This window comes from Schistocerca nitens, chromosome 1, assembly GCF_023898315.1.
Source record: "Schistocerca nitens isolate TAMUIC-IGC-003100 chromosome 1, iqSchNite1.1, whole genome shotgun sequence".
Lineage (NCBI taxonomy): Eukaryota > Metazoa > Arthropoda > Insecta > Orthoptera > Acrididae > Schistocerca > Schistocerca nitens.
In genome coordinates, this window is record NC_064614.1 from 1,144,835,534 (window position 1) to 1,144,848,607 (window position 13,074).

The 13,074-nt window shown below is 44.9% G+C and overlaps 1 protein-coding gene across 1 annotated transcript in view; it reads right to left on the bottom strand.

The window, feature by feature from the left end:
• LOC126199686 (protein dopey-1 homolog) overlaps positions 1-13,074 on the bottom strand; it is a 376,916-nt gene that overhangs the window by 309,582 nt on the left and 54,260 nt on the right. The window contains exon 9 of the mRNA XM_049936615.1: positions 7,519-7,652. Coding sequence (XP_049792572.1) covers positions 7,519-7,652 — 134 coding nt within the window. The remainder of the gene's footprint in view (positions 1-7,518; positions 7,653-13,074) is intronic.

The window sequence follows — 13,074 nt, forward strand, 5'->3', positions numbered from 1 at the left end:
CTTGAACAACTTAGCACCAATACATCAGATATTTGAAATATTCATTCACACTGCAAGAAAGCCTATGTACTAGGGGAATATACAACCGTAGATGAAATGCCGCTTGCATTCAGAAGCAGAAGCAATTTTGACAATACATTCCATTAAAACCAGCCCAATATGGCATTAAATATTTGCCTTGGTTGACACAAAAGAATTTCTATATCTTCAACCTCGAAATATATGCTGGGAGGCAGCCAGAGGGACCGTTTTCACTCAGTAATAAACCATTTGATGTGGTGAATCGGCTGATGAAACCCATTTCAAAAACAAGCCATAATGGGGCTTTAGATAATTGGTTTACGAGCTATGAACGAGTGCCACAACTGCAGAAAGAACACAAGAAACAATGCATAAGAACATGGGCAAATAGCAAAAACTCGTGATAGATATATCTACTCATCTAAGTTCAGTTTCCAAAAGGATATTACACTTGTTTTTCATATACCAAAGAAAAACGAAGTTGATTTGCTCATGTCTAGTCTGCACCATAATGCTGAAATTGACGAATCGACACGAGATAAAAAGAAACCACAGATAAAGATGTTTTATAATTCTACGAAAGGTGGAGTTGAAATTGCAGATGAGCTGCAACTCAAAAAAATGGCCTCAGACTGTCTTCTACGCAATACTGAGTATGGCTATAATAAATACTGCTATTGTTCAGCGATCAAATAACAATAAGTGTTGTAATTTCATAAAAACACTAGGCTGTAAGCTCATCAGTGAGAACTAGTGCCTGATGAAAAATACTTCAAATTGCCAAGCACCCTGCATAAGAGAATCAGAGAATTTAGTGCGAGAATCTTCACAAGAATCGACTGCCAGCGTCCAAGGTGTACAAAAAGATGTCAAGTGTGTCCCTATGCTAGACACTGTAAGACACTGCATGCTTGTGAAGGATGTCGTAAGTACAATTGTAAAGAACACCCTGTTCCATTCTATCAACAATATGCTATGGCAAGAGATGATCAACAGCTTATGTCGAAAGTTTATTGTTCATTTTGTGTTTGAAGAAGATTTATCTCATAAATACTTAGCAAAAAATACGAATTACTCATGAGAATGTATGGCTTCGTAGATTTTAAAAAATATGTAATGTTGTTGTTGTTGTTATTGTTGTTGTGGACTTCAGTCCACAGGCTGGTCTGATGCAGCTCTCCATGCTACTCTACCCTCTGCAAGCTTCATCATCTTTGAGTAACTACTGCAACCTACACTCTTCTGAATCTGCTGTATTCATCTCTTGGTCTCCCTCTACGATTTTTACCCTCCACGCTTCCCTCCAATACTAAACTGTTGATGCCTCAGAACATGTACTACCAACCAAGCCTTTCTTTTAGTCAGGTTGTGCCATCAAGTCCTCTTCTGCCCACATCTTTTCATCACCTCCTCATTAGTAATGTGATCTACCCATTAAATCTTCAGCATTCTTCTGTAGCACCACCTTTCTAACGCTTCTATTCTCTTCCTGTTTAAACTTTTTATCATCCATGTTTCACTTCCATACATGGTTATACTGCACACAAATACTTTCTGAAAAGATTTCCTGACACTTAAATCTATGCTAGATGTTAACAAATTTCTCTTCTTCAGAAACACTTTCCTTGCCATTGCAAACCTACATTTTATATCCTCTCTACTTCGACCATCATCAGTTATTTTGCTCCCCAAATAGCAAAACTCCTTTACTACTTTAAGTGTCTCATTTCCTAATCTAATTCCCTCAGCATCACCCGACTTAATTCGACTACATTCCATTATCCTCGTTTTGCTTTTGTTGATGTTCATCTTAAATCCTCCTTTCAAGACACTGTCCACCCCATTCAACTGCTCTTCCAGATCCTTTGCTGTATCTGACAGAATTACAATGTCATTGGCAAACTTCAAAGTTATTATTTCTTCTCCATGGATTTTAATTCCTACTCCAAATTTTTCTTTTGTTTTCTTTACTGCTTGCTCAGTATACAGACTGAATAATATCAGGGATAGGCTACAACCCTGTATCACTCCCTTCCCAACCAGCAGTCCCTTTCATGCCCCTCGACTCTTATAACTGCCATCTGGTTTCTGTACAAATTGTAAATAGCCTTTCACTCCCTGTATTTTACCCTTGCCACCTTCATAATTTGAAAGAGAGTATTCAGTCAACATTATCGAAAGCTTTCTCTAAGTCTACAAATGCTAGAAAAGGAGGTTTGCCTTTCCTTATCTATCTTCTACGATAAGTTGAAGGGTCAGTATTGCCTCGTGTGTTCCAACATTTCCACGGAATCCAAATTAATCTTCCCAGAAGTCAGCTTCTACCAGTTTTTCCATTCGTCAGTAAAGAATTGGTGTTAGTATTTTGCAGCCATAACTAATTAAACTGATAGTTGAGTAATTCTTCTCACCTGTCAACACCTGCTTTCTTTGTGATTGGAATTATTATATTCTTCTTGAAGTCTGAGGGTATTTAGCCTGTCTCGTACATCTTGCTCACCAGATGGTAGAGTTTTGTCAGGGCTGGCTCTCCCAATGCTATCAGCAGTTCTAATGGAGTGTTGTCTACTCCCAGGACGTTTTTTTTTTTTTTTTTTTTACTTAGGTCTTTCAGTGCTCTCAAACTCTTCATGCAGCATCATATCTCACATTTCATCTTCATCTGCATCCTCTTCTATTTCCTAATATTAACCTCAAGTACATCATCCTCGTATAGACCCTCTACATACTCCTTCCATCTTTCTGCTTTCCCATCTTTGCTTAGGACAGGTTTTCCATCTGAGCTCTTGCTATTGAAACAGGTAGTTCTCTTCTCTCCAAAGGTCTCTTTAATTTTCCTGTAGGCAGTATCTATCTTACCCCTAGTGATATATGCCTCTACATCCTTACATTTGTCCTTTAGCCATCCTTGCTTAGCCACTCTGCACTTCCTGTATTTTTACCTACTTGATCCTCTGCTGCCTTCACTATTTCACCTCTCAAAGCTACCCATTCTTCTTCTATTGTATTTCTTTCCCCTGTATTTGTCAATCATTCCCTAATGCTCTCTCTGAAACTCTCTACAACTTCTGGTTCTTTCAGTTTATCCAGGTCCACCTCCTTAAATTCCTACCTTTTTCCAGTTTCTTCAGTTTTAATCTACAGTTCATAACCAATAATTGGTGGCCAGAGTCCACGTCTGCCCCTGAAAATGTCTTACAATTTAAAACCTGGCTCTCAAATCTCTGTCTAGCCATTATATAATCTATCTGAAATATTCCAGTGTCTCAGGCCTCTTCCACGTATACCACCTTTTTCATGATTCTTAAACCAAGAGTTACCTATGATTAAATTATGCTCTGCGCAAAATTCCGCCAGGCAGCTTCCTCTTTCATTCCTTACCCCCAGTCCATATTCACCTACTATTTTTCCTTCTCTTCCTTTCCCTACTATCTTATTCCAATCCGTAATGGCTATTAAATTTTTGGCTCCCTTAACTATCTGAATGTAACATTAAGAGCTGTTAATATGACTATTCATGTAGAAAGCGTTGGGAATTTTTTTTTTTCCCTTAATGGTGGTTTTCTATGAAAATCCTTTAATTCCCATGTTTTATTAAAAAGTGACAATAAATACTTTAAAAATATAAATTAAAAACAGGGTCAATATGGCCCTCCACATCCTTGATGTACCCATTTTGCACCACATCCTCGCTGGATTAATAACATTTAAAGCATAAGAATAGTGTTCATCAATAAAAGCCTTGCCATAGGTACGAATATAATTACTCAAACTTTTATTGTTCTTAATTATCCTTCAGTTTTGCATAGAAACTGCAAAATATATGAGGCATGTTCAGAAAATAATTGTACACACATCAAAAAGAGTTTTGCATCATCTCAGTTCCAAGAGTTCTGGAATCTGTACAGAATATTGGAATAGAGATCAACATAAATATCATTTACACCCTTTTTATTGCTCCTGAAAACCACACATTGCATGTTGTACCACCATACAGCGAGACCTTCAGAGGTGGTGGTCCACATTGCTGTACACACCGGTACCTCTAATACCCAGTAGCACGCCTCTTGCATTGATGCATGCCGGTATTTGTTGTGGCATACTATCTGCAAGTTCATCAAGGTACTGTTGGTCCAGACTGTCCCACTCCTCAACGTCGATTCGGCATAGATCCTCAGAGAGGCTGGTGGGTCATGTCATCCATAAACAGCCCTTTTCAATCAATCCCAGGCACATTCGATAGGGTTCATGTCTGGAGAACATGCTGGCCACTCTAGTCGAGCGATGTTGTTATCCTGAAGGAAGTCATTCACAAAATGTGCACAATGGGGGCCACAAATTGCCGTCCATGAAGACGAATGTCTAGCCAATATGCTGCTGATATGGTTGCACTATCGGTCAGATGATGGCATTCACGTATCATACAGCCATTACAGCGCCTCCCGTGACCACTAGCGGCGTACATCGGCCCCACATAAAGCCACCCCAAAACAGCAGGGAACCCTCCACCTTGCTGCACTCGCTGGACAGCATGTCTAAGGTATTCAGCCTGACCAGGTTGCTTCCAAACACATCGACAATTATCTGGTTGAAGATATATGCAACACTCATCGGTGAAGAGAACGTGATGTCAATCCTGAGCGGTCCATTCAACAAGTTGTTGGGTCCATCTGTACCACACTGCAAAGATGGGCCTTGCCATGTATGTCGGGAGTGAATGTGTGCATCATGCAGCATATTGCGCACAGTTTGAGTCATAACACAACATCCTGTGGTTGCATGAAAAGCATTATTCAACATTGTTACATTGCTATTAGGGTTCCTCTGAGCCATAATCCATAAGTAATGGTCATTCATTGCAGTAGTAGCCCTCGGGTGGCCTGAGCGAGGCATGTTATTGACAGTTCCTTTCTCTCTGTATCTCATCCATGTCCAAACAACATAACTTTCGTTCACTCCAAGACACCTGGACTCTTCCCTTGTTGAGAGCCCTTCCTGGCACAAAGTAACAATGCGGGTGGGATCAACCCACGGTATTGACCATGTAGGCATGGGTGAACTACAGACAACACGAGCTGTGTACCTCCTTCCTGGTGGAATGACTGTAACTGATCGGCTGTCAGACCCCGTCCGTCTAATAGGTGCTGCTCATGCTTGGTTGTTTATATCTTTGGGCGGGTTTAGTGACATCTCTGAACAGTCAAAGGGACTGTGTCTGTGATACAACATCCACAGTCAACGTCTATCTTCAGGAGTTCTGGGAATCAGGCTGATGCAAAACTTTTTTTGATGTGTGTACTATGACCATAACTGGCTGTTTTTTTTTTTTTTTTTTTTTTTTTTTTTTGGGGGGGGGGGGGGGCTGCAACACTGAGTGGTAGAGGGGGATCCCGTGACCAGAGTCAACACTATCGGAACACAATAGTATGTGGACTCTAACTGTAGTGTCCCTGTGAACTGCTTTCTACTTGTGGAATGAATAGCACCAACTGTAATTTTTTCACAAATCAAAATGCTTTACAGTGAAGGTGTTGCAAACAGAACAAGTATTTTTAAATTGTGTTGGGAGTTTAGTGAAGGCAGAACAAATGTTCACAATGAACAGAAGGGTGGAAGATCTTCTATTCTTACTGATGAGTTGGTGCAAAAAGTCAAAGAATCTATTCATGAAGACTGCCCACTGACAGTGGATGAAATTTCTGCAATGTTTCCACAACTCTCTAGAACTCTCTTATACAAGATACTCGCAGAAATGCTGGAATAATGGAAACTGCGTGAGTTGGGTCCCAAAACAGATTACAGAGCAGCACAAGAAAAATAAAGTCTATAGCACTCACAGATTTTTCAAGCAACTTGAATTGGAAAGTGAGGATTTTCTGAGCTCTGTTGTGACTGGAGACAAAACACAGGTGGTTTATTACATGCTTGAGACGAAAGGTAGTCATCACAGTGGCATCATACCAGTTCCAAATCTGTCAAAAATTTCAAAACCAATATTTTGGGAAAATAAATCATGGCCACAGTGTTTCGGGACCAAAATAGAATTGTTTTGGTTGAATTTCTGCCGCAGGAAGAGAGCATCAATGCAAAACAATATTGTGAGACCCTAAAAAATCTGAAAATGAGCATTCAAAACAAAAAGGTGGGAATGCTGATGTGAAGAATGTGATTGTTGCACAACAATGCCCATCCTCTCACAGCCTTCGCCACCAAGGCATTCTTTAACTACTCCCCATATTCCTCAGACTTGGTGCCTTCAAATGGTTCGAATGGCTCTGAGCTCTATGGGACTTAACATCTGAGGTCATCAGTCCCCTAGAACTTAGAACTTCTTAAATCTAACTAAGCTATAGACATCACACACATCCATGCCCGAGGCAGGATTTGAACCTGCGACCGTAGTGGTTGCACGTTTCCCGACTGTAGCACCTAGAACCGCTCGGCCACACTGGCCGGCCTTGGTGTCTTCAAATTATCATCTTTACACCTCCCTGAAGGTACATACGAGTGACATTAAATTTTCAATTGACTAGTCGGTGCAGAAAGAGGTTCTGAATTGGGGAAAACAGCTGGCAGGAGAATTCTTCCAGGAGGGCACAAAGAAGTTTGTGCCACAGCTCACCACACGCATTAAATGGATGGTGATAACAGGGAAAAATCATCAACAAGTGTATCAACAATTTCCTGTGGTTTATTTTCAGCACAGAGAAAGAAAGAGAGAGAGAGAGAGAGAGAGAGAGAAAATAACATCACTTTCACCAAGAAATAATACCTTGGAAAATGTATTCTCAACCAAATGCATGGGAAAATTGCATGACAATAAATATATGTTTACAAATTAACACAAGTATTCAGTATGATGAAAGAGGATGGAGAAGTGGGGGTAGGGGGGAGGGGGGGGCAACAACTACCATTCTGGGCAATTCAGGCAAAAACATAATACAACGAGTTATGCCAGTGCATTATAAGGTCGAATACCAAAACACTTTTTATGTGGTTCATAATAGAACTGAACTGAGGCAAAGCACACAATGTTGGGGGCATGGAAATTCAAATGAAAGAAAAGGGTGATGTATACGTACAGATAGTACAACAACTAAAAAAACAGCACGTGTGGGGGGGGGGGGGTGGGGGATACAAGGTGTTCCACCATAAGCCAAGCAAGAATGCTGACAAACTTTTAAAAAGCAGAAATGCTGACCATTAAATGAAAAGAACATTATGAAAGGAAGTAACAAAATATTTTGACTGGCAGTCACTAAAAGAGAGAACAAAGTAATCTTAATTAACAAATGGAGTATGGAACTCAACTATTGGAATGGCTGTTGTCCGCAACTAATTTTACAAGAGTTGTAATACACAAACAAATCTCTGAAAAAGGATGTTTTCCAAAAGCTCAGCTAATAATTGTCATTTCCACATCCTTCTCTGTGGCTCAACACCTTTCTATTCAGTGTTCTGCAAGTAATGATCAATCGAAAACAGTAAATTACATACCTGAAAACTTCATACAGGATATCATCTAAAATCTCAGGCCCTATGTCTGGCTTGTCCAAGAGAGAAACCAAAAGGCGATAAGGACGAACATCTTGTGGGTGACTTGCACTCTGACTTAGAGTAATTTTTATAGCCTATAACAACAGATTATATAACATTACAACACCCATGACAGAACAAAAGGATTTAATATGGATGATTTAAACATTTAGACTAAAAAAAATTGCTGCCATTATTAGACACTTTTATGGGTAAATTCAAATCATTACAGAAATGCATTATATCTTTATACATCTGTCATCTATTTTGAACACCAACATTTCTCCAGTCTCCTACATTAATAGTTAACAATTAGCCCATAACCTAAAATAGCCTACTGACACAAATAAAATACCTCAAATATGTATAATATGAATTTAACATTTAAAAAACTGAAACAGTGAGTTACACTGGAACACACAATGCAAAAAATATCATCATAATTTACACTTTGTGGCTGAACTATGGCAAAGTGATGTGTTGCTCCAAGTCTACCTGGCTGAAAAATTATGGTTGTGACTGTTGAAACCATATAATAGTTTAATAGTTAATGGTGGAAAGCTGTTTATGGGTTTTGTCATCTGTTTTGCATGCAATGCTTATACGGGTGGATGGATGTATGTCACACATTTTCAAGGTGGGACTGCAATAGCAGTATTACTGTTGTACCTGTGTGGGAGTGGTGCACCACCGAGTAAGGAGCACTGTGTGACAATGAATCAGAGTCAAATGCGCAATCTCCAACAGTATATATGAGTGATGTTTCCCTGTTACTAAATGTTGAAATACAATAAGTGATTGTACATTATGATGCAATATAAGTATTCATTAAAAGAAGAAGTTGTATTCTTTCATAGACATTTGGAAGTGCTCAAAGGTTCTAAGATTTCAATGCAGAAATAACTGCAGCAGTGACGAAGACAACAATGCTGCACAGATGCGTTCCAGGAATTCAGAGCACCCTCTCAGAATTGCATGATGTCAACAGATCTAAATCTGAACATATAATATAACATGACTGTAGTAACACTGTTCACGTTTACGTCGCACTTCACTTAGCGTAGACCGGGACTGTGTCCTAGGCATGCCCGATGTTGACTGACTGGGCACGGCCCGTGCTGCTGGAGTTGTTGTTGTTGTTCTTGTTGTTACGCCGGCAGAGGTCGCGTCCGAATTCTCGCATGCCCTCTGGTGGATGGGACTCTACTTGTGGCAACTACCGCCCGTGACGCGCCGTGCCAATGTGCGCCTCCCGCGATCTTTCTGGTGGCTACTACACTCCTCCTCCTTCGGGGGGTGAAGCCACTGTGATCCACTGCATCGGAAGGTGGAGCGTCGGGCAGGAGCGATGACCTCCACATCCATTGGATGGCCGGAGTCGAGGGGATCTGCCAACCCTCGAGCTGGAACCTTCGAATACGGCTGGAAGTGACCCACACGAAGAGGCCCCCGTCGTCCCACAACCGGAGCTCGGGACAGAACGGGTGACAAGCTGTCGAACTCCGGATCCCGTTCCACCTCGGGAGGGGCAAGACCCAGTGGTGGGGACGAAGGGGAAGGGACAACCACAGGTGAACTAGCCCCCTGAGAAACCGAACCTGCTAGGGGGGGCCGGCTCTCGCTGGGGCATCTCGAATGATGGCGATGCCGGAGCTGGAGCTACTGGAGGCTGCCAAGGCTGAGAACCATCGCAGTGCGGCAGAGTCACAGCGGGGAGAGGAGGTAACGTCCCCTGTGAAACCAATACAGGTGCCGGCAATGGGGAAGCCGGTGTCCGAGAGGTCGGAGGGTGGGTGCCCGAACGTGGACGTAGCTGATTTTGGTGACGACGTACCACCCGATCCCCTGCCTGCAAGGTATAGAGCCGGCGGCCATTTCGGCGCAGGACCACCGCCGGTATCCAACGTGGATTGCGACCAAACCCACGGGCCCAGACCGACATACCCAGTGGAAAGCCAGGTACTTCGTTTTGTGAAGACTGGCGAGGACCAGGCCGGAGGAGGTGCAGCAGAGTCCTAGGTTGACGCCCATGGAGGAGCTCTGCGGGGCTGCGGTCGCCCATTGGTGTGGTCCGGTATGCCGTCAAGAAAAACGTCAAGGCTTCCTCTGCAGGAAATTCGTGCACATACTTTTTCATCTACGTCTTAAATGTGCGCACCATGCGCTCGGCTTCCCCATTCGATTGTGGATGGAAGGGGGGAGAGCAAACGTGCCGAATACCGAAGCGCCTACAAAAATCCTGGAAGGTCTGCGAAATAAACTGCGGTCCATTGTCTGAGACCAGGGTGATTGGCAGACCTTCCACAGAAAAGATTTTTGCTAGTGCCTGGATTGCAACTTCTGAAGTGGTTGAGGAGCAGCGAACCACATATGGGAATCGGGAATAAGCATCAATGACAATGAGCCAAAAGCCATTGAGAAACGGGCCTGCAAAATCGATGTGAACACGTTCCCATGCTTGGGTTGCCGGCGGCCATGAAGAGAACGCTGCCCTGGGAGATGCTTGTTGGCTCGCTCACTGGGAACAGGCGGCCACCAAGTGCTCAATTTCTCTGTCAATACCGGGCCAGTACACATGTCTGCGAGCCAAGGTTTTAGTACGGGAAACACCCCAGTGCCCCGCATGTAGTAACGTGAGGACCTCCCTTCGTAAACCTGCAGGAACAACCACGCGAGAAGCTGTATCATCGGTAGCCAGAAGGAGAACTCCTTCCAAGACTGAGAGGCGGTCTCGTAGAAGAAAATAATTACGAAGAGGGTCTGAGGCCCGGCCTGGAGGGCGGGAGGACCACCCCTGCTGAATGAGGCGAACTACTTGCCGGAGAACCGGGTCAGCCGCCGTTTCCCTGGCGACTCGAGAACTAGTGATCGGAAAGCCATCAACTGCTTGGCGGGATGCCACATCCAAATGAAAACACATAATCTCCTCTCGATCGAACGTAGGATCCGGGCCCACCGGAAGACGGGAAAGAGCGTCGGCGTTGGCATGCTGTCCTGTAGGGCGTAAATGAATGTCATAATGGTACTTAGAGAGGAACAAGGCCCAGCGCTGTAGTCTGTGGGCCGCCCTATCCGGAATCTGAGAGGTGGGGCCAAATAACGATATTAACGGCTTATGGTCAGTGATTAACTGAAACTTCGTGCCATACAAGAAAGGGTGAAACTTGGTAACAGCGTAGACAATGGCCAAAGCCTCTTTTTCCACCTGGGAGTAATGGGCCTGCGCGGGACTAAGCGTTTTAGACGCAAACGCCAGTGGTTGCTCGGAACCGTCTGCGTTGCGATGGGCCAGGACCGCCCCCACCCCATACTGCGAAGCATCTGTAGCCAGGACCAACGGCTTACGGGGATCAAAAGTAGCCAAACAAGGGGCTGAAGTGAGGAGGCCCTTCAACGAGGTGAACGCTCGCTCGCATGCAGGCGACCAATCAAAAGGAACACCCTTGTGCAGAAGGCAGTACAGGGGGTGGGCTATAGGGGAAGCCCTGGGAATGAACCGGTGGTAATAGGCTATCTTGCCTAAAAAAGCTTGTAACTCTTTCAGCGAAGTGGGCCGAGGAAGGTTGACGATACCTGGACCAAACTTCCTAGTGGCTGTATGCCATGCCGAGATATGGTGTAGCCCACATACTCAATGGACGGTTGGAAGAAGGTTGACTTATGCAGGTTGCAACGCAAGCCCACAGACCTGAATTTGAGAAAGAGGGTGCGAAGGTTGTGCAAGTGTTCCTTCGTGCTGCGGCCTGTGACAATTATGTCATCCAGGTAATTAATACAATGAGGGATTGTCGACGTGACATGCTCAAGATAACGCTGGAATATCTCCGGGGCACTGGATATTCCAAAAGCCAACCGCTGGTATTGGTAAAGGCCAAACGGGGTGTTGACGACCGCCAGCCGTTTGGAGTCCTCATCAAGAGGTATCTGATGATAAGCCTCCGACAGATCGATTTTCGAAAAATATTGGCCACCCGCCACGGCGGAGAACAATTCATCAGCACGAGGCAAAGGATAGGTGTCCACCACCAATTGGGAATTAATGGTGGCCTTGAAATCGCCACAAAGACGTAAGTTTCCTGAGGGCTTCTTGACAATAACGAGGGGCGAAGCCCACTCACTGGAAGAAACGGGAAGAACGACCCCTAGGGCTGTCAGCCGGTCTAGCTCTTCCTTTACCTGAGGGCGGAGAGCCAAGGGGATCTGTCTCGCGCGTAGAAAACGCGGGCGAGCCGACGCCTTCAACGTTAAGTGAGCTTCAAAATCGGAAACACGCCCCAGGCCCTCCTCAAAAATATCTGGAAAGTCTGAGATCAAAGATTCCAATGAGTGATAGGGAACGTCTTCGGAGACCAACTGTATGGTGTCAGCAATAGAAAAACCGAAAGCCTGAAAGGCATCCAGGCCAAAAAGGTTAGCGGAGCTCGCATCACTGACAACAATAAAAGTAATAGGCCGAGTGACTGATTTGTAAGTCACGTCGGTAGTGAATTGACCCAGTAGGGGAATGAACTGTTTACCATAACCGCGTAGACGCCGGTAAACTGGCGCCAACGGGGGCGATCCAAGGTCGGAATAAGTTTGTGCATTCAACAACGAAACTGCCGCCCCCGTATCTACTTGCAGTTGTAACCGGCGCGACCGAACCGACACCTCGATAAAGAGTTTGTGGGCCGATGCGTCGGGAGCCTGGCCCGACGAAACTTCCTGAATGTCAACGTCCATGTCCTCTGTACTTGCTTCCTTCGATGCCTTTGAGGCTGAGCGGCAAACTTTAGCAATGTGACCTTTTTTATTACATTTGCGACAAACGGCCCAACGCTGGGGGCACTCTGACCGATCGTGATGTATATAGCACGACGCACAGGACGGCAACAGGGGCCGGCGGCCGGAATTCTGTTTACGCGCCGTGCGGGAGCGGCCGTAACGGCCGGATTGTACCGCTCGCACGTCGTCCACCCCGGACACAGTGGACGCGGCCGCGCCGCCCTGAACCTCCGCGACGTCGCACCACGCTTCCAGCTGTTGACCTGCTGCGTGAGAGACTTCATACGATTGAGCAATGGACAGGACTTCCTCGAGGGAAGGGTCTTCTAACTGCAGGGCCCGTTGCCGGACCTCCCTATCAGGGGCCGAACGAACAATGACGTCGCGTACCATAACGTGGGCATACGACTCTCGCGACTGCTCCGTGACAAAATGACACTTGTGACTAAGACTGTGCAGGGTAGCGGCCCACGCCCGGTAAGACTGATGGGGCTGTTTCTTGCATTGATAGAACTCGACCCTAGCCGCCACAACATGCGTGCGGCGGCGATAATATGAAGACAGCAACGAACACAATGCGTCAAAAGACAAGGACGAGGGTTCCTGCAACAGCGCTAGCTGCCGCAAAACTTGATACAGCGAGGGAGATATCCAAGACAAGAAGAGAGCACGACATACCTCCGCCTCGGCAACATGAAACGCCTGGAAATGCTGCCGAAGGCGATGTTCATATGCGTCCCAATCCTCTGCCAT